The sequence below is a fragment of the Physella acuta genome, unplaced genomic scaffold (genome assembly GCF_028476545.2).
Source record: "Physella acuta isolate Inbredline_101_S28 unplaced genomic scaffold, ASM2847654v3 ptg000004l, whole genome shotgun sequence".
NCBI lineage: Eukaryota > Metazoa > Mollusca > Gastropoda > Physidae > Physella > Physella acuta.
The window spans coordinates 218,837-242,500 of record NW_026731524.1 but is presented as its reverse complement, the minus strand read 5'-3'; the positions used below and the strand labels follow the sequence as shown (position 1 = coordinate 242,500).

General features: G+C 36.0%; 1 protein-coding gene across 2 annotated transcripts in view; it reads right to left on the bottom strand.

The window, feature by feature from the left end:
- Nucleotides 1–6,576: 6,576 nt before the first annotated feature.
- LOC131928284 (uncharacterized) overlaps nt 6,577–23,664 on the bottom strand; it is a 28,148-nt gene continuing 11,060 nt past the window's right edge. The window contains exons 1-2 of one of the 2 annotated variants that reach the window (XM_059284643.1): nt 11,575–11,601; nt 6,577–8,374 (exon numbers count right to left, since the gene is read on the bottom strand). In XM_059284643.1, the coding sequence (XP_059140626.1) occupies nt 6,618–8,351 (1,734 nt within the window). In that variant the 5' untranslated portion in view covers nt 8,352–8,374; nt 11,575–11,601 and the 3' untranslated portion in view covers nt 6,577–6,617. Of the gene's footprint in view, nt 8,375–11,574; nt 11,602–23,664 lie in introns of those variants that run through there. The other variant, XM_059285328.1, reaches the window with a different exon arrangement.

The following is a 23,664-nucleotide window of genomic DNA, read 5'->3' as shown; positions in this document are numbered from 1 at the left end:
TCCCAAATAAGACCAGGCTACACTACACTACACCATGAGCCACACCCTAAACAACCACCCCCCCCCCCTCCCAGCAATCCCCTCCCCTTTCACCGACACCAAGGTGTGGACTGGACGCAAAAGAAATTGCTTCTTGTCCGGTGGAATTGCCATAATGTGTGTTTTAATGGGCACATTTTAAAAAAATGTCTAGAATGTTCAATTTTGCTGCATCTTTGTAGGCGTCAGTCCAATGGAAGAAAATGTGCTTAAATATTTGTTTTGTAACTAAACCCGTAATTTTTCCCCCCAGTAACTTCATCGTTTGCGTCTTGGCATCTGTGAGAAAGTAAAGCTAAAGCAAATGGCACGACTTTTATTTTTTTGTCAAGGTTTATTTAAAAATAGAACAAATAAATTGATTGAAAACTCTTTAAAAAGAATGAACAATAGAACTTTGCAGATAAAATAAAGATATTAAACCAACGCCAGAATACAAGAAAAATATGATTACATGGTCTAAACGTCAACGTCAACGTCAACGTCAACGTAAACGTCAACGTCAACGTCAACGTCATCGTCATCGTCAACGTCAACGTCAACGTCAACGTCAACGTCATCGTCAACGTCAACGTCAACGTCAACGTCAACGTCAACGTCAACGTCAACGTCAACGTCAACGTCAACGTCAACGTCAACGTCAACGTCAACGTCAACGTCAACGTCAACGTCAACGTCAACGTCAACGTCAACGTCAACGTCAACGTCAACGTCAACGTCAACGTGAACGTGAACGTGAACGTGAACGTGAACGTAAACGTGAACGTGAACGTAAACGTAAACGTAAACGTAAACGTAAACGTAAACGTAAACGTAAACGTAAACTCTAAATGTAATCATAGACCCGGTTTCTCGTATACAGAGAATAGAGAAAGTTTGGTAATTGTTTAAAAACATCATATGTCATTTTAACTTTTATCACCGTTTTACTTCTCAGTACTTCGTCATATACGGAGAATTGGGGACTTATTTTAATTGGAAAAAATAAATATTATATAAAATCTGCTGCTCTGTTTCCCTTTGTCAGCTATTTCCAATAATTATACTTTCAATTTTTTCAAAGCTTATAACGTGATTACTGTTTCAGATAGATAAATGTAATTTCACATATAATTAAAAGATCTTATTCTCTGCCTTTCATCAAATTTTGAGATATTTCTTTTGAACGGAAGTAGTAATATACTATTTTTATTCGATTTCTCAAAAACGAAAATAAATCTATAAACTGCTAATACTATTCCGCGCTATTAAACACATAATCTTTGCCATTCACTTGGTGTGCAATTTTTTTTTCTCATGTTATAAGCTTTTGAAAACTTGAAAGTTTATTGGAAATTGCTCATAAAGTTGACACGGATCTACAAATTTGATATAAAAAATTTCATCAACCTATCTGTAACCGTACTCAAGTTATCGTATGATGTCATGTATGGAAGACCCCTATCAAAACCCAGTTATCCAAGGATAATGGGTAGTCTAATTCATACTATAATTCTCACTGCACATAGCTATTGACCTAAAAGAACCAAACACTCCCCTAGGGATTCAATAAAGATTACCCCATGAACGGATGGTGGACTACAATGGAATTAAAACAGTATTAAAGACGATACTCAGGACTGAACCAAAACAGTGGATCGTCTAAATAAACCTTATACATGTCTTAACATAAGCCAAAGAGATGCCACAAATATAATGACAGATGCACCAACTAACCCAACTGGTAGGAGTGGAACATAACGGTGGTTCAAGCCTAAATAAACCTCATCCCTGGCTTAACTTAAGCCGAAAGGATACAACTAATGAAAATAACAAATACACCATCTAACCCAACTAAGAATGAACCATAACTGTGGGTCATGTATAAATAACCAAGCCAATCCTCGGATTAACGTAAATCCAAGGAACAACTTACAATAACCAATGCCGTTAATAATGCCTCCACAGATGGCATAAGCCGACTGAACCAAGTCTTTCTATAGCGTCTCAATAAAGATATACCTAAGGATTGACAATGAGCCGTCATTCATACATTAAATCTCACTGCATATAGAAATTGTCCTGACTGAACCAAACTCTCCCCTAGAAATTCAATAAATATTACCCCAAGAACAGATGGTCGACTACAATGGCATTAAAACAGTATTATAACTCAGGAGAGAACCAAAACATGGATCCAGTCTCAATAAACCTTATAAGTAACCAAGCTAATTCCTGGATTAACTTAAATCCAAGGAACAACTAACAATAACCAAATCTGTGAATATTCTCTCCACAGGACGTTCGCAAGCATAAGCCTTAATATTAGGAAAAATCCATAACATGATAGTAAAGTCTTCGTGCTACAACGTTGTCAGACACTACCACGAAGTCTAAATTAACATGGACAGGAAAAAGTTAGCCCAATCAAAAATTTGGATCGAGCTGATAAACCGCATTTTAAATTCAATACAACATATCTTAAGAGTCCAAAAAATAAAGGAAGCCATTAACTGCGCGTTAGAAATAGGTATGAATTACTCTCCAGTCTGGCAGAAGAAACAGTAGATCTAAAATGGCTGGGAATACAGGAGCTATGGAAGTCAACATGCACTGTCATATTGGGAAGGAAAAAAAAGAACAAAAAGAATGGATCACAACAGAGACATGGGCCAAAATTGAAGATAGAAAAGAGATAAAGCAGAAGATGAACAAATATAAGTTTGAAAAAGAGAAAATAAACCTCAGAACACATTATTGGGAAGTAAATCGCATGGTCATTAACAGTGCAAAAAAAGACAAAAAAACAGTTCATACAGGAGATGACAGCAGAGGCAGAAACTGCAGCAGGACAAGAAAACATGAAGAGGCTCTATGAAGTAACCAGAACCCTATCAGGCAAGAATATTAATCCCAACAAACTAGTGAAAGATACATATCATAACAAGTGACGCAGAACATCAGTGACACTGAGCACAGAGTTTTAGCACTAAGTACCCACAACACTGATACTGAGTACACACTGCTAAGACTGAATACCCGCAGCAATGTTATCGATTACCAACAGAGCCAGTGTTTAGTATCAACAGCTGTGACAACAAGAACCGACTGCACAGCTTCAACAGTAATTACCCACAGCTTCAGCGCTCAGTAGAACTGGCTTTAACACTCAGTACCCACTGTTTTAGCACTGAGTACACATAACAGTAGCAATATGTAGCTACAACACTTACATTAGTAATAGGTAGCAGTATTATTTGAGTACAACAACAGTAGCATGTAGTACCAAAATCAGAAATATTGGGTATAATCAACTATAGTAGTGCGTACCTACACCAGTGACACCAAGTACCCACAGCAGCTACATTGAGCATGGAAGACTATACAACGGCTGAACACTGTCATTATTTGACAGTATTTGTTCACGTGCTTTGTGTGTATAGCAAATATAGGTCGAATGAGAAATATGCGTCTTTACTAGTTGACCTTGATTAAGAGTTCACGAAAGGGGGAAACTTAGGCCATACACAATTAAGGAAGTCCTTTCATATGTAGCGTGTTACTGTACTGTACTAGAACCACGATAGCCATGCTTCACAATAGCCATTCATAAGAGTTAACCAATGAGCAGGTGCAGCAGAGCTATGCAACTCTATGCCTGAACTACTAACCTATAGTTTTCATGAATTTCACAAGTGAGTCTACATTTGATTTCGTGTTGATGTGTTTAGTTTGTGATATTTTATTGTTTGTGCATGGATATTTAGAGAAACACATGTCAGTAAAAAATGTAAAAGACCCGGAAATTTAAAAAAAAATTACTGATTGGTCCATTAGCGCCGGATTTCGCAAGTTGGCGACATAACGTAATTAACATAAAAAAATAAGTACACATTTAAAACCAAAATATACTTCAAATTCAGTGTCAGTATGATAAGAAAAATCAACACAAATAACTGTGTACACGGTTCGAACATAATTCAGGCATTAAGGGGCTAGAGCACATGCATGTTTGGATAATCTAATGCCATACAATAAATATATCTATACAAAGCTTGTAACATAACTTAGTTCAAACTGTATTCATCCATAAAGCCTTTGATACAAGTCGGATTTTGAACAGAAAACCTCTATAATTCTATTTCTAAAATTGTGTTAAGCTGTTGTTCTATTCATGCAACCGATTGGTAAACCTAGGATTAGATACATTTGTTTGCTTTTTTCTCAAATAATATAATACGTTGTATTAAAGTTAAGCTTTGCCTTTAAAAAAATAAATTTACATGGCAACGCTAAGTATTCATTGTTGACGTGTTTTTAACCAGGTTTCGGATTAAAATAAGCTTAATTTTAAAAATGTTTAGGGTATACACGCAAAGTGATTATCGAAAAATATCTTAGACATCAGCTTGTTTGGAATTAAATTTTGCGACTAGTCAGTTTAAGGCAATAGGGAGAAACTAGAAAACAACTAGGATCAGTTTATCAGGATTTAGTGTTACAGAATGTACTGCTTTAGCTACTTAAACTGTTTCAATACAGAAAGTTCGTTTAATTTAATTTTTGTTTAATAGAATGCTATTATTTTGACAAGGCCATAGAGTAATTATGGTACGAAAAATCATTTGCATATAGTAAGCATAACGTTATCTAAAATTATTACACAAAAGAACTAAACACTATGAACAATATACATAATTTAACGCCCACACCACCCGTCCCAAACCCCAACACTCCGCACATGGCATAGCAAAACATAGCATCGCTATAACACTAAAACAACGATTCCCACTAAAAACATCTTCCTACACCCTACATCTTGCTATACGCATGCAAAACACAATTCAAGCACAAGTACATTTCCCCGCACAACACTATGAACCACACCTTAAAGTAAAAAAAAAAAAAAACATGCTATCCATATATCATCACCACACTTTGAAAATCAACCAAAACACTTGAACCACATCCCTCATCGCAAAAAAACAATACAACTTACAACGTACATAAAACCTTACACTCTACACCACATAAAGGCCTACAACATACCCACGGAATAGTCCAAACCCCACAAAAACCCACTCTAGATCCCAAATCAGACCGGGCTACTTTGCACAGCACCATGAACACACCCCAACCAACACTGCCCCCCCCCCCCCTGCAATCCCCTCCCTTCTTTCATCGACACCAAGGTGTGTACTGGACCAAATAGATATTCCTTATGGGCGCCGGGAAAAAAAATGTCTAGGTAAAACCAATGATGAGTGTTATAACGGGCACATTAAAATATCGACGTTTTACATAGTTTTGCATTCTTGTCTTTATGTCTGTGAGTTTGTGTGTGTGTGTGTGAACGCGATACATTGAGTACCTTTACATATAGGTTGATGAAATTTCATATTTAAGAATTATATGAACCGTGTAGTTCTGTATCAACTTTTCAGCGATTTCCGTTTACCGGAAGTGGAACTTTTTCTATTTTCAATTTTTCAAAAGCCTATAGCTATGAGTACTGTTTCAGATAGATTGATAAAATTTCACATGTAAGTAAAATATCTAACAATCTGCTTTCTGTCAAATTTTGAGTTATTTCCGTTGACCGGAAGTAGTAATTAACTCTATTTCCGAGTTCTCAAAAACGCATGTGAATTTATAAAGTGCTAATAATATTCAGCACCAATATACACATATTTGTTTGACGTTTACTAGGTGGGCATTTTTTTCTACAAGATTCTATTCTATTTTTAAAAGTTTATGTGATCAAAATGGATTAAAAATCATATGACCATGTTTCGAGTTGTTCCCCCCCCCCCCCCCCCCCACCCCTGTAGTGTATTAGAATGTTTGAGTAAGTTTCGGGAAAATCACTCACGGTTTATTTCCCCAGTAACTTTATCGTTTGTGTCTCGGAATCTGTGAGAAAGTAAAGCTAAAGCAAATCGCACAACTTTTATTTTTTGTGTCTATGTGCATTTATAAATGGAAAAAGTAGATTCATTGATCACTCTTTAAGAAGTCTTAAGGATTGGACTTTGCAGATGAAATTAAGATAATAAACCAACGCCAGAATTCTACACGTATTTGCAAGATAAATAAGACTACGTGGCCTAGCGGTAGAGCGCTAGACTGCTAACACGGGAGTCTCGAGTTCAAATCCGGGTATAACTCAGAAGAACGTCCATACGTCTACACAGCTGCATTGGGTACCTAAATCACGTTAAGCAAAGTAAATACTACTGGGCATAGTGCTGAAAACACTATCTCTTCATATGCCGAGTTCAGAGAAACAGATCAACTCTACTTCACTTGCTCCGTAGATCGTCAGGTTCGAAAATGGAACTTAACTTACCCAAGTATTTATTAAATGAGGAATTTCAAGGAATCCACAAGTTTTGAGCAAACGAGGGATATTAAAAAACTTCCGGACTAGTGGATTTGACAGAAAAACTAGAATATTAATGTACACAATATAAAGATGTACAGAAAAATATACATGAAAACAAGCACATAAAACATTAAGAACCTGCATGTGTAATTTTTTTTTATTTTGAATCTACTTTACGAGCTCACATATTTGGAAAGGCATCTCGATGTTTGAATTACGAAGGATCATAATTCACTCCAGGAACATCGTTAGCCGCAGTCTTGGGCACTTGCTTGGAGTTATGTAAATTATGATCCGTTAGATTCGTAGGACCAACATCGTTAGACGAAGTCTTTGGAAATTTTGTGGAGTCCTGAAAAATGTTGTCCTGTGCATTATCACGAGAATCCGCTGATCGCTTTCTTATCGGTACGGTATCCCAATGAAAGTCAACGTTTTTTCCCGAGACGTCTTCAAACTTTCCGGTTAGTTGAAAGACGTAATTGCTTTCTTCGGTTAGATGTGTGGTTAAATCAGCGAAGTTTAGATATGCATTATTCAAATCGGCCCACAACCAAGGATGTGACATGGTTGAGCTCTCTCTCTTCAGTGCTGTGTAGAATGGGACCTTAGAGTCTCCAAATCTGTAGTTAAAAGTAGGACTATCTTCACTACCGCGATGCTTATAATGGTAGTTGGTTTTAACATTACTAATCCCCCCATCCCAACGTAGAAAGCCTTGAAGCTCAGTGGAAAACTTAACTATAATTGTCGCAGTATAGTTAACTGAAGTTTTAGTTTTGGCCACGACAAGACGCCATTTAGCTCCTGAGTTCGGTAATAAGGTTTTTACACTAGTGACTGTAAAGGAGTTTGTCTGCTCCTTTTTGTTTTCATCTGTTTGCGATGTACTTGTTTCATATCCAAACTTGAACCCACCAGAGAAAGAAAATCCGGGTGGTGAGAAAGAGATTCCCAAATTCAGTTCCTGGCTATTTTTCCAAGCGCTGGTTGTCGTATGGGTGACACTACTCTCAATGATTTCAGTTCGTGTGATAGTCTTTGATGAATTTGTCGGTTCTCTGTTAATAAACACTCCTGAGTCTATCGTTTCAGGCGTCAAATCTTCAATTAAAGGCGTTCCATATTTGATGTCTTTTATACCAAAACTCCAATCTCCATAGGCTAGGTTGAGACGTTGATCATGCTTATACCCATCACAAGGTTGTTTTGTACTAGAGAGCCATGTGTCGCCGTTCCTAATAAAATCCTGGCCAACATACTTGCTTCTACAACCTCCACACCAACCATAACCGAGATAATGCGCCAAATTAGCTATGTCGGACATTGTATTACCCATGATGCGTGTCTTCACCTTATGGAGATCGTCCAGTACTTCTGGTGCTGAGGCTGGCTTGCAACATCGCAAAACACTCATACAATGAATTCGATTACAGTTTCCCTTCCATAAACCTGTGACATAGTAACCATCATTACATTTACACAAACCTTTGTAAATAATACATATCCCAATATTGTGGTCATAGCAGTCACTATAGTATGCTGGGTGGTCAGATGGTTTAGAACAACGTCCCTCTTTTATGTTATTCAAAGAGCCACGGTCAGCGTCTTTCGTTCTGTAAATACCGTTAAGAAAAGAACCAGGTGGACAGCTTGACCAGGAGTTTTCTTTATTAAACGAGTTCCACCAATTAGCAATCATTATTTGTGTTTTAGATTTCTTCCATGGTGAATTTCTCGAACAACATTCAACTCCTTCTATTAATTCAATACTGTCCACGTCAGCAGTTCTGGAATCAACTCGATAAAAGCCAGAGATAAAATCATTTTTGTTATTACACATTGAAGTTCCCTCTTTTTTCCAACTTTCCGCCCAGTTTGTTCTGCTACAACCAGCACCTCCAGTGTCTACTAAAGCCATAAGAAGAACGACAAGAGAAAAAGACATCTTTTTTCGTCAAATCTGAAAAACTGATAATTTTGTTCACGTTAAAAAACAGTATTTTCATAAAGACAGAAAACCAGCAAATCCTGAGGGTGGATGGCATTTCGGAATACATTTTCAAATTGCAAATATGTCATACGGCTTTTTTGTTTCAATATCTGAATTTTCAAACGAAATAAAGGCACAGAGTATGGAAAAAGCTCTGGCAGGATTGATCCAATTGTTTTATTATAATACATTAATTTTTACTATAAATATAGTACAGCTTTCGAACAGGGTTGGTTGATATATCATTTTTGATAATAAAAACTACGGAGCTATTTCCCTGTTCGTTGCCTGCAAAAGTCATGGTCATGGTCATGGTCATGGACATGGTCATGGACATGGTCATGGTCATGGTCATGGTCATGGTCATGGTCATGGTCATGGTCATGGTCATGGTCATGGTCATGGTCATGGTCATGGTCATGGTCATGGTCATGGTCATGGTCATGGTCATGGTCATGGTCATGGTCATGGTCATGGTCATGGTCATGGTCATGGTCATGGTCATGGTCATGGTCATGGTCATGGTCATGGTCATGGTCATGGTCATGGTCATGGTCATGGTCATGGTCATGGTCATGGTCATGGTCATGGTCATGGTCATGGTCATGGTCATGGTCATGGTCATGGTCATGGTCATGGTCATGGTCATGGTCATGGTCATGGTCATGGTCATGGTCATGGTCATGGTCATGGTCATGGTCATGGTCATGGTCATGGTCATGGTCATGGTCATGGTCATGGTCATGGTCATGGTCATGGTCATGGTCATGGTCATGGTCATGGTCATGGTCATGGTCATGGTCATGGTCATGGTCATGGTCATGGTCATGGTCATGGTCATGGTCATGGTCATGGTCATGGTCATGGTCATGGTCATGGTCATGGTCATGGTCATGGTCATGGTCATGGTCATGGTCATGGTCATGGTCATGGTCATGGTCATGGTCATGGTCATGGTCATGGTCATGGTCATGGTCATGGTCATAGCACCCGACCACTTTGCTTTATATAAATATACTAGCGTACCTGACCACTTTGCTTTATATAAATATACTAGCGTACCCGTACCCGCGCGTTGCCCTGGGGTAGAAGTAAGTCTGACGGAATATATAAGACGGGTTTCATCAATGTGTTACCTATCGTATGTTCTAGGACGCGTGACTTTGTTTTCTAAAACTGAGTTATTTAAATGTAAACATTCCTGCGCTTGGATCTTAATTATCGGGGCACTCGTTCACCTACACCACTTATCACTCAGTGAAATAATGAGGTAGTATACACTTCGGTGAATAATTAAGTGTCAATGACTTAGATGGGCGCTCTCGGGAGCCCCCAGTTTCACTACAGCAAAGGTGCCACGTACGGCTCCTGGCTACTTAAAACTAACGTAAGCGCCATCGTGCTCATAGGATAACCCAGAGTACCTATTAGCATCCTGTTAACAATGATGCAGATTGCGTCATTCGCTTAAGTGACACGAATTAACAGGATTTTTTCTTTAACAAGTAAAAAATTATTTCACGTTTTTTTAAATATCAGTGTGACTTATGCAATATGTTAGCGTTACTAATGGTCTTATATTATATGCTTGGTCTCAATTTCTGATTCGATCGTCTAAAATAGATACTAATTGCATCATTCGCAAAATAACGAAACTGTTTGGATTTTTTTACAGAAACATACCAGTTAATAGTCTAAACTTGGTTAATTATTCTGATTATTAAAGTAAAACGTATTACAGGGTCCACAGCGGGCCATGTGAGCCTTTGGTGGCCGAAACTGAAATTTTTAATCGCAGCCAAATCGCACCCTACCAGGGCGTCGGCGAATACGCCTGATTCAATTTAGTGAGCAACTGTAACGCCCCATCTTATCCATTATCTATCACACTGTTTAGACCAAACGTAGTCGCCATATCGTCACGGTAAAGACCAGGGCGCCAAATCGCATCCTTCCGGGGGGCCGCCTATGCAAAATCCTCCCTCCCCCTCCCCACCCACTCCCTCCCACCCCAGAAATATTCTTGAGCGTATTCATTAACTCCCTAAAGGTTTATGGCACCCGGATAAACTGTGTCGAACCGCAATAGTATTTTTTTTATATACAGTATATAGAAAAAAATCCCACCATCCTGTGGCACCGCCCTTGTGAAACTTAAAAAAAGATTTTTTTGAAGAAACCTTCCCTGGAATGTTCTAATCATTTCCTAAATTTTGATAGCGATCGGATGAACGGTGTAAAACCGCAATCGACTTTTATTTTTATGTACCATATAAAGAGAAAAAAGAAATCGCGACCTGCGAAATTATTTTTCGCAGAACCCTCCCCAGAAAAATTCTTAGTAATTTCCCAAAGCTTGATGGCAATCGTGTGAACAGTGTCACGGCATTTGCACTTTTATTATTTTCATATACAACATTTAGAGAAAAAATCTCATCCCTACCGCGGCGCCGCCCTTGCGAAATTAAAAAAGAAATTTTTGCAGAACCCTATCGCCAACCGCTATCGAAGTTTATTTTTATATACCATATATAGAGAAAAATCGCACCCTCCTGTGGCGCCGTCCTTGCGAAATTAAAAACGATTTGTTTTACAGAACTCTTCCCCAGAGTATCCTAATCAACTCCACTAAAGTCACATGGCTATCGGATTAATGGTGTCAAACCAACATCAACTTTTATTTTTATATTCTATATATAGTGAAAAATCGCAACCTCCAGTGGCGCAGCCCTTCCGAAATTAAAAAGCATTTTTTTTACAGAACCCTTCCTCAGAGTGTTCTAATTACTCACCTAAGTTTGATGGCGATCGGAGAAACGCTGTCAAAACAAAATTGACTTTTATTTTTATATATCATATATAGAGAAAAAAAAAACATTCGAATTTTTTTTTTACAGAAACCTCTCCAGGAATATTCTCAACAACTTTCCAAAGTTTCACGGCGATGTGATGAGAAATGTAGTAATGCATAAAAGACAAACAGACAGACAGACAGACAGTCACACACACATACATTGCTCTCTCTCTCTCTCTCTCTCTCTATATATATATATATATATATATATATATATATATATATATATATATATATCCTATGTATATATATATATATATATATATATATATATATATATATATATATATATATATATATATATATATATATAATGATATTTACCGTTGACTTATCCACTAGTCTTGTGATAAAGTTGCAACGAATTATTTGAATATATATATACAGAGAGAGAGAGAGAGAGAGAGAGAGAGAGAGAGAGAGAGAAAGAAAGAAAGAAAAAGAGAGAGATGGAGAGATTCGTGTAACTAGAACAATAGCTTACACATCAATGAGAAATTAATAAAATAAAAATGTTGTACCCGCAGTTTTGTCTCGCCGTACTAGCACGGAACAAATCGCGAATCTCCAGGTTTAATTTTAAGAACAGCATTCTTCTTCCTTCTAAAATGTAGTATTATATGAGATTGCCTCAGCACAACTAAATGGTTTTGCGCCAGTTGGGGCGTTAACTCTAATTTCATCCTGCTTTTCAGTTAGGATTTTCTTCCATAGCCTTTGTTCAACCAAGAATAAACTACAAGATGTAAATATTTGATTTTGGAGTTATCGAGCATCATTCTCCCAATAGTTTGAACTCAAGATATGTTTGTTAAACAACCACGAGTTTTACCGCTAGTTACTTTCTCGTATATATGAAGTTTAGAGAAAGTTTTGTAATAGTGCAAAAAAAAAAATCGAATATTTTGCCAATCTCGACGTTTTATCTGCTTTAGTCGAAAAAACATAGTTTTGCAATCTTGTCGGAATGTCTGTGTGTATGTATATGTGTGTGTGCTGTAAACACGATAACTTGAGTATCTTTACAGCTAGGTTGATGAAATTTCATATATATATATATATATATATATATATATATATATATATATATATATATATATATATATATATATATATATATAGGCCTAAGTATTATATATATATATAGATAAGTAGTATATCAAAATCGTAGATCTGTATCAACTTTGAGTGATTCCCGATAACCGGAATTGGAAGGTTTTCTACTTTTAATTTTTCAAAAGACTATAACTTGAGTACTATTTCAGATAGATAAATGAAATTTTACATGTAAGTAGAATATCTAATTCTCAGCTATCTATCAAATTTTGATTAATTTCCGTTGACGAAAAGTAGTAATTTTTGTTATTTTCAATTTCTCAAAAAAAAACAACGCATGTGAATATATAAAGTACTAATAATATTCCGCACTATTATACACATTTTGTTTTGCGTTCTTTTGGTGTGCAATTCTTTTTTTTCTGCGAGACTCTATTATATTTCAAAAAGTTTAAGTAATTAAAAATGGATTAAAAATCATGTCTATATCCCGAGTTGCCATCCCCTGTTTTTTTTTGTATAAGAATATTCGAGATCACTCCCGTTTAATTTTATTACCAATAAGTTTACAATGTGATATAAAGTTAGTATTAAGCATCGAGTCAAGAAGACGTATTTGTTTTTGTGTGTACTTTACCGGCAAAAACAATGTTTTATTTCTGGTTTACATGACTTCCAAAACAGTTTTCCAACGCCTTTTTGCTGTTATGTGCATAGGGCCTACTTGTAAGTTTCAAAAATGTTAAAAATTATAAAAATAAAGAAGTATTGTAGTCGTGCAAAACATCGTAATCGATATTTTCAGAACTCTCGACGTTTAACACCTCACTGATTCGGAAAAACACAGTTTTGCAATTTTGTTAATATATCTGTGTGTGTTTGTGTGTATGTGTGTGTATTTTTATATGTGTTTCTATCTGAACAAGATAACTCGTGTACTTTTACAGCTAGGTTGATGACATTACATATATAAGTATTATATCAAATTTGTAGTAGTAGTTTCCTAATCAAACCTGACGGTCTAAAGGGCAAGTGAAGTAGAGTTCACTTATTTCTGTACACTTGTTAGGTACCCATCAGAGTTGGGTGGACTCAGAGACGGTCTGCTGACTTGAACCTGGATTCGTACTCGAGACTTACGTGTTAGCAGTCTAGCTCTCTACCGCTAGACCACTCCGTCACAATCACATTTGTAATTCTTTATTAAATTTTCAGTGAATTTAGGTGAGCGGAAGTGAAAATTATACTACTTTCAATTTTTCAAAAGCCTATAACTTAAGTACTGTTTCGTATAGATAAAAGAATTTTTTTCTTGTTAGTAACAAATCTAATATGTCTGCCTTCTTTCAAATTTTGAGTAATTTCCGTTTACCGGAAGAAGTAATTAACGCTATTTTGCTGTTTGTAAAAAAAGAATATGAATTTATAAAGTATTTATATTACACACTATTTGCTGATCACTTAGTGCGAAATCACATTTTTTCTTCAAGATTCTATTATATTTTTAAAAGTTGAAGTAATTAAAAAGAATAAAAAATAATGACTAAATCTTGAGTTTCCATGCACTGTCGTGTTATATGAGAATATTCGTAAACGTAAACGTAAACGTAAACGTAAACGTAAACGTAAACGTAAACGTAAACATAAACATAAACGTAAACGTAAACGTAAACGTAAACGTAAACGTAAACGTAAACGTAAACGTAAACGTAAACGTAAACGTAAACGTAAACGTAAACGTAAACGTAAACGTAAACGTAAACGTAAACGTAAACGTAAACGTAAACGTAAACGTAAACGTAAACGTAAACGTAAACGTAAACGTAAACGTAAACGTAAACGTAAACGTAAACGTAAACGTAAACGTAAACAACAAACAACAAACAACAAACAACAAACAACAAACAATAAACAATAAACAACAAACAACAAACAACAAACGACAAACGACAAACGACAAACAACAAACAACAAACAAACAACAAACAACAAACAACAAACAACAAACAACAAACAACAAACAACAAACAACAAACAACAAACAACAAACAACAAACAACAAACAACAAACAACAAACAACAAACAACAAACAACAAACAACAAACAACAAACAACAAACAACAAACAACAAACAACAAACAACAAACAACAAACAACAAACAACAAACAACAAACAACAAACAACAAACAACAAACAACAAACAACAAACAACAAACAACAAACAACAAACAACAAACAACAAACAACAAACAACAAACAACAAACAACAAACAACAAACAACAAACAACAAACAACAAACAACAAACAACAAACAACAAACAACAAACAACAAACAACAAACAACAAACAACAAACAACAAACAACAAACAACAAACAACAAACAACAAACAACAAACAACAAACAACAAACAACAAACAACAAACAACAAACAACAAACAACAAACAACAAACAACAAACAACAAACAACAAACAACAAACAACAAACAACAAACAACAAACAACAAACAACAAACAACAAACAACAAACAACAAACAACAAACAACAAACAACAAACAACAAACAACAAACAACATTATTATTATTCACAGCATTGTTTATTGTTAATTGTTCCTTAGATTTTAGTTGATCCAAGGATTGGTTTCGTTATTTTATACATGACCCACAGTTATTGTTCATTCTTAGTTTGGTTAGATGGTGTATTTATAATTTTCTTTAGTTGTAGACCTATCCTCTTGGCTTAAGTTAAGCCAGAGATAAGATTTTCTAAGACTTGACCCACTGTTATAGTTCACCCCTGGCTGTTGGGTTAGGTGATGCATGTGTCATTTTTATTATTGGTATCTCTTTGGCTTAAGTTAAGCCAAGGGTAATGTTTATTTAAAAATCTCGGCGCAAAACGAATATCGCTATATTTATCAGTACACTTTTGATCGGGAACGCAGTCGCACGCCGTAATCACACAATTTTACAGCACAGCAGTCACAGTATTTATAGGTAAGGATATTGGATTAATTATGTTCAGCTATTCTATTACATTTTATCATTTTAAATAATAATAAACACATAGTATTTGTTTAATATAGCCTATTTCCAGATTGTCAATAACCAAACTGATTTGTTTACAATTTTTTAGGCTAACATAATGCTTTGAAACTAGATCTTCATTCTAGAATCTAAATATCAATCAAAAAAATATAATTCGAATTATAATTCCACAAGAATGTGCAATAAATTTAATAATTGTTAATTCACTACTAGCTTCAGATTAAGGGTTTAGATACGTGTTAAAAAATGTTTATATGGTAGGTTACAAAATGTTTGGCGTACATGTTCAACGACATGGTTAGTTGTCTTTAGTAAATGCTTTTATGATTAATTTTTCAACAGACAAGCCTATCTCAACACACCAGCCTCTCTCAATAGACCAGCCTCACAGCATATCAGCCTCTCTCAATAGACCAGCCTCTCTCAACAGACCAGCCTCTCTTAACAGATCAGCCTCTCTCGACAGACCAGCCTCTCTCAACAGACCAGCCTCTCTTAACAGATAAGCCTCTCTCAACATACCAGCCTCTCTCAACATATCAGTCTCTCTCAACAGACCAGACTTACCATACAAGACACCAGCATCTGTCAACTGACAAATCGTAAAGGCACCAGCATCTCTCAACAGACCAGCCTTTGTCAATAGACCAGTCGTAACATTAAGGCACCAGTAACTCACAAGAGACCAGTCTCTCTCAGCAGACCCGTCGTAATATACAAAAGACCAATCTCTCTCAACTGACCAACCTTACCCTCCAAAATACCAGCCTCTCTCAACAGACCATTCTTACCATACAAGAGACCAGCCTCTCTCAAAAGATTAGTCTTATCCTACAATAGACAAACCTCTCTCAACACACCAGTCTTACCATACAAGACACCAGCCTTTCTCAACAGATCAGTCGTAACATACAATAGACCAGCCTCACATAACAGACATTAGACACCAACCTCTCTCAAAAAGACCAGCCTTACCATACAAGACACCAGCCGATCTCAAAAGACCAGTCAGACCTATCAAGAATTCAAAGCGACAGATATTCGTGCACTGCAGTACAAGCCTGATGCTACTGTCTACTTCAAAGTGAATTAGCAGATAGCTGGCAATTACTAAGCTAGGGTCGTAAGATTATGATCTCATCTGTAGCCCCTGTCAAGTTGTACAAGAGCAGAAAAAAAAGATAAAAGCTGTCATATTTGAGCACCTAAAAGCAAGTCATAAACACACCTTCTAAAAGCAAGTCATAAACACACCTTCTTAGGATGATTTCACTGATTAAAAAAAATATGATGCCATTTTAATTTTTCTTTATGTGACGTTTATTCAAAGAATAAATTTTAAAAATAAACACATTTTTTTGTGTTACATTTTTGTAAAATAAGTAAACATTAAGGCAGTATTAATGTGATTAGCGTGTTATGTCTCATTCATAATATATCTGACAATCCGGTTTCTGTTTTTACTATTATCATTCTACAAACCCAGCACCCACCAGATTTAGTAAAATAAACTGTGAGAATAGAAAGATGTAATAAATAAAGCATAACCTTCAACAGTTTACAAGTCTAGTGCTAAATACAGACATAATGAATACAGTAGAAAGCGATAAAGCCATACTAAAACATCTCTACTAAAAATTAAACTGACCCCATAATGTAGAATAAACTCAAATAATTAAAATATGAGCCCAAAACTATAATCTAAATATTATGAAGTGTTAATTATATATTAAAAACATAAACATAACTAAATTACGTTCATTGGACAAAACGAACGAACGCGGCTGAGACCGAAATTCTCGGCTCAAAACAGCTAAGTCTGCGCGCGCACAGATAGACGGTTTGCACCGAGAATTTTAGACCGAGAAAACCGTCTATCTTTTTAAATATCAACAAAACCCATTTTAAAACGCTACAGTATAGTCGGTAGAGAGTTTCTTCGGAGATATCTTTAAAAAAAATTAGTATTAGAGCGATCGAGAAGGAAATAATCAGTTTTTTGTCTCTCCTGTAAAATTTACATTTTCGGAGTTAGACGGTTTGCGACCGAGACCATCGATATATATATATATATATATATATATATATATATATATATATATATATATATATATATATATATATATATATATATATATATATATATATATATATATACGAGAAAAATGGCCCGTTGAGGAAGGATACAACGGGCGCTAGGTTGATAGTGCTGTCTATTTTCTCGGTACTTTAATTTATACAAAATATAGTTAGGCAAATCCCTAAACCATGCACCTAATCTCATTCATGACAAAAGTTTCTTTCAGGCAACTCTACTTGGGAGGAGGGGGCTTCGCCCCCCCCCCCTCCCCACCTACACACACTCCAAAAAATGTCTACCGTCCCATTCAACTAAATATAATTATATACTTTTTCCAGTGCCCGCCCCCTCCCAGAAAATTCTACCCCGCCCCCGAAAATTTCAAGTACCCCCACCCCTCTCCGGGGAGGAAAAAGTCTGAAAGAAACACTGGTCGCATTTGTAGATCATACAAACTAAAGGAAGAATATGGGCGGGGCCTCGCCCCTACCGGAAGAGATGCTTGAAAAAAAAACTGCACGCTAAACACTTTTTAGATTAGAAAAAGTTCCCCCCTCCGGGGAGGAAAAAGTCTGAAAGAAACACTGGTGTTGCGCTTAGCCACTACCCGAAGAATTGCATTAAAGAAATTGCAAGGAAACCACTTTTTAGATTAGACACATTAATTAGGCGGTAATTTTATTACAGAGTATCGATGAAGAAATTTCTTTTGAGTTGGGGAGGGGGGACTCAGACGTTCTTACGCGGGGATGGGGCTTCGCCCTTACCCGAAGAATTGTATGCAAGAAACTCTTCCCGCAAACCATTTAGATTAGACAAAATTGCCTTTTTATTCAATGTCTACTCGAGAATCAATGACGTCATATTACTGTGTGCACTCTCCGGCTTGAGATTATTTTCTACTCTGTGCTAAATGTGACGACGTCATATTTCGTTTTTAGAATTACTATGCATGTTTTTAATTTGCTTGTGTTTTCTCTAGAGCGTTCTTGTCAGATAGATACATACACATATAGATACACAGACAGCGAAACTATAATTATTAATATATATTTATATATATATATATATATATATATATATATATATATATATATATATATATATATATATATATATATATTACTCTCTTAGTCGCTTCAAATAGACTAAGAAACTAAATGAGCAGCGGATCATTAGTTTACTACACTATCCATTATATTTTTATCTACAATGACGTTATTCTTTTTGAGTATTTTTCGTTTCCATGTTTTAGTCCTTGGTTTTGTTTTGATACGGTTTTTTCTTCTTAGTTTAATGTGGTGTCATTCTGTTTACCTGTGAAAGTTTTTAATTTATGAGTTTTTTTTTACTATATGCATGTCTCCCACACATATACAGAGACACAGAGTCTTTTTTATCTTTATATGTTAGATGAGATAAAGCTCATCACTGCTCAACCAAGAAATCCCAAATTTGAACCCCTTTATATACGTCATTGTGATGGAGGAAATCTCTTAAAACTTTACAATTACGAATGAAGAAGATGGAAATAAATTTATATATCCGTTATAAAAAAACCCATCAAAACAAGTAGCAATAAAGAGGCATATCAAACGTGCAAATAAAGTCTTAATTACAAACTTGAAATTTCAAGGGATCTAAAACTTCCGCGGATAGGGCTGAATGGAAAGTTGCCTGAAGGAAACACTTGTTGTATGTGTTAATTTGAAAAACAATGGATAGACAAGGGCTTAAAGAACGCACGTGAAATATTTTCACACGTTGCCGCATCTATTGGTGTAACCCCTAATGAATTATATATATATATATATATATATATATATATATATATATATATATATTATATATAGTCAAATATATAAATGCCACATAGATCTGTAATAATTTGTATACGCTTTTGTATCTGTATTTAAACATATATGTTTTATATATTTAAATATTTATGAAGCTACGCGTTTTTTGGGCTGAACGTCGTCTTCTTATTATTTGAAACTCTTCTCATTGCTGACAAAAAGCGGCAAAATGTGTCTATGTTTCAAGTCAACCATTTCTAATAATTTGTTGCTCGCTTTTCCGACTATTGATGTATAGATTTGTAAACGTGCAATGTGGTTTCACCCCAATCCACCTCGGTGGTCTGAGTATTTGATGTCACCTCCCATCACAACCTTTTTTTTTGTTTTGTCTAGGAGCGTCAACTTATATTAATCCAACAAAAGAAATAATCTAACTTTTATTTATTCAAGTGAAAACTGTTAAATGTAGTGTCAATCGCATCCTAGTAGTCGATAGACATATCCGTTATTACAAACAACAGTAGGTTATTAATATACATGGATTTTGTATTTTTTTCTCTATCGTTACAAGGTTTACGTCATGGTGTCAACACCCTCCCCCTCACTAATGTCGAAATTTAGCAGCTTGGCTCTTTGAAGACTATTTAACTCTAAATAATCGTTCATTTAAAAAAACGATTATTGTTTTGCTCTATATATTTTGCCATATTTTGTCTTTTTGTCGCCCGATGAGGTACATACCCCCTGCCTCCATTCGCGACGCTTGTTTAATTACTATTTTGTAACACAAATAAACGCATGTGCTTTATTTTGTTAAACTTTTATTTTTTCATAGACTATCGTTTAAAATGAATTCCATAATGACTTCCTGTCAAAGACGTTTCCTCCGGAAATTAATGAAGCGAGAAGATCCACTTAAGGAGGATCAAGTTTAATCGGATGGACATCATTAGGCAAAGCCCTAGCAGCATGTGTTGAGTTCTGGAAGATACGGTCAGGCACACGCTTGTAACGGTCTGCTGATCGTTTACTTAATGGTACAGCTTCCCAGGTAAATTCTCCACTTGTACCAACATTATCATCAAACCTTCCAGTCAGTTGAAAGACGTATCGATTCTCATCGCACAAATAGTTGACAAACTGTTGGAATTCTGGATACGCGTTTCTCAGGACGTTCCACAACCACGGCTGTGAACTTGTATCGCTCTGTTGCTTTAGGTCTGTGTAAAATGGGACGCTGGAGCGGCCAAACTTGTAGTTAACCTTTGAACCACTATTTTTACCATGATACTTGTTATGATAATTTGTGTAGATATCGTGCATTCCTCCACCCGCACGTAAAAAGCCCTGAAGCTCGGTAGAAAACCTGGGTACGTTAATGAAGTTCGTGTTTTTGCTACGATAAAACTCCATTTGGCAGCAGAATTGGCCTTTATAGTTTTACTAGAAGAAATTGTAAAACTCTTTGAAGTTGTATCCGTTTTCTCAGTTTTTTGTAGACGTGCTTGTCTCATATCCAAATGTGTATCCTGCACTAAATTCCATTCCAGGTGGCTTGTAAGTAACTTGGATGTTTAGTTCAAGATTGTTTTTCCAAGAACTGGTTGTCGTGTGGTCGACTGTGCGAACGCTGGTCTCACTTCGGGTAATAGTCTTCATAGCATCTGTCACGTCATTGTTATAAAAAGTCCCCGAGTCTATAGTTTCCGGTACTAAGTTTTGGATAATATGAGGTCCGTATTTAATGTCTTTTATAGCGAAGCTCCAGTCGCCATAATCCATGTTGAGGCCTTGATCATCCCAAATTGCCACGACAGGGTTGATCTGAATTTGAAAGCCATGTGTCGCCTTCTCTAACAAAATCCTCGCCAGAGAACAGGCCTTTACAACCTCTACACCAGCGGTGACCGAGATAATTCGCCAAATTAGCAATGTCCTGCATTGTAGTGTCCATAATGCGTGATTTCACCATGTAGAGCTCGTCCAATGGATCTGGTGCTGCCGTCGGCATGCAACATTGCAACATCTGTATACAATAAAGTTGATTACAGTGCCCCTTGTACAAACCAGCGACATAGTAACCATCATTACATTTACACAAACCTTTGTTTACAAAACACGTCCTAATGTCGTAATGATAAAAGTCACCAAAATATCCTCGGTGGTCAGCTGGCTTTGAACAACGTCCCTCTTTTATGTTAGGCAATGAGCCACGGTCAAAATTTCGAATTCTGAAAATACCGCTAAGGAAATAACCATCTGGACAATATGCCCATGAATCAAATCTATCAAATGCGTACCACCAATTAGCATTTAGTGTTTGTGTTCTAGATTTGTCCCATGGTGAATTTCTCGAACAACATTCAACTCCTTCTATTAATTCTATACTGTCCACGTCAGCAGTTCTGGAATCAACTCGATAAAAGCCAGAGATAAAATCATTTTTGTTATTACACATTGAAGTTCCCTGTTTTTTCCAACTTTCCGTCCAGTCTATTCTGCTACAACCAGCGCCTCCAGTGTCAACTAAAGCCATAAGCACAACGACAAGAGCTAAAGACATCTTTTACGTACAATCTGAAAAACATATAAATTTTTTTCACGTTGAGAAACAATATTATCATAAAGACAGTTTTATCGTGGACAACACAAATAGTGTCAGAAAAGCGGCAAATACAGAGGTGTACACGAAGTATTGACTAATTTGTGATTCCCTGAGAAAACTAGAAATCAATATTTTTACATCTCCTTCGGTCTGAAAAGTAAGTTTACGATTTTCTCCATATGTCTGTGTGTTTTTGGGTCTATCTGTTTGTATACGCGTGAGAACCGTTTGATTTATGTTGAGAAAATTTCATATAATTCGGATATCAAATGTGTTGTTCTCTACCAAATTTCTATTTACCGGAAATAGAGTAAATAGAAATAGTTCTTAATCTACTTCTAGTTCTCAAAACCAATAACTTGAGTACAGTTTTAGTTAGATATGCGAAATTTTACGTTTACGTTTACGTTTACGTTTACGTTTACGTTTACGTTTACGTTTACGTTTACGTTTACGTTTACGTTTACGTTTACGTTTACGTTTACGTTTACGTTTACGTTTACGTTTACGCTTACGCTTACGCTTACGCTTACGCTTTCGCTTGCGTTGAAGTTGACGTTGACGTTGACGTTGACGTTGACGTTGACGTTGACGTTTAAGTTTACGTTTACGTTTACGTTTACGTTTACGTTTACGTTTACGTTTACGTTTACGTTTACGTTTACGTTTACGTTTACGTTTACGCTTACGTTTACGTTTACTGTTTACGTTTACCGTTTACCGTTTACCGTTTACCGTTTACGTTTACGTTTACGTTTACGTTTACGTTTACGTTTACGTTTACGTTTGCGTTTGCGTTTGCGTTTGCGTTTGCGCTTGCGTTTGCGCTTGCGCTTGCGCTTACGTTTACGCTTACGCTTACGCTTACGCTTCAGACATGTCCGTAGATGTTATAGAACAGATTTTGAATGAAATCAAGGTTTCACCATTTTTTGCTTGTAAAAATGATAAATCAGAAAAAGTAAACTTATGTTTACAATTGTTTTACTCTGTGAAATAAATTCATTCAGATGATAGTAAATGAGAGTTGCTATTTTTTGAAGATATAATGGAGAAAATAAGTACATGTGTAACACACACTAAATGCTTATTACCACTGAGGTGTTGTGTTTAAAAGGGGTGATAAAATACGCAATGAAACGACGCTGGTGTTGTCAACTACTGGCATTATTGACATTAAAATCAAGCCATAAACGGCAAAATAGGACTGTAGAAAACAATAGAACATAGAAAAACTGTTTAGAACACAAGAAACAACTGTAGCCCTTAAAAACAAATGTAAACAATAGGTTACATAACTGGAAGTACCCCGTGTAGGCTAAACAAATACACGGGTGTAATAAAATATGTTACTGCTAGTACACAGTACTGCCAACAAGTACCAATAATTAGTACAATAACAAATACTTAAATAAATACTTAACCTAACCAGTGTGCAACATGCAGCACTAGCAGGAGTACACAAATATGTACTCTAATAATTAACAAAATTTAGATTACCACTATACGTTCATTAGGTCTACAGTGTCATGATCTACTTATAGGCAACGTTGCCCTACGTGTCCACAGGCATGAACTACCCATTATCCCATGTCACATGACATCGAACACAGGTAAAAATCGCTCACCGAAGAGCATGACAAAATGACATAACAGTTGCGTCCCCTGTACAGGGGCCATAACCCAATAAATTACAACTTATTATTTATCCCCCTGCCTGGTAACAATGATATGTGTTACACAGCCCCCCTTACAAATAAATGTACAATGGATATACATAGACATTTACATTTACAACTCACAATAGTCATAAATAATGGAC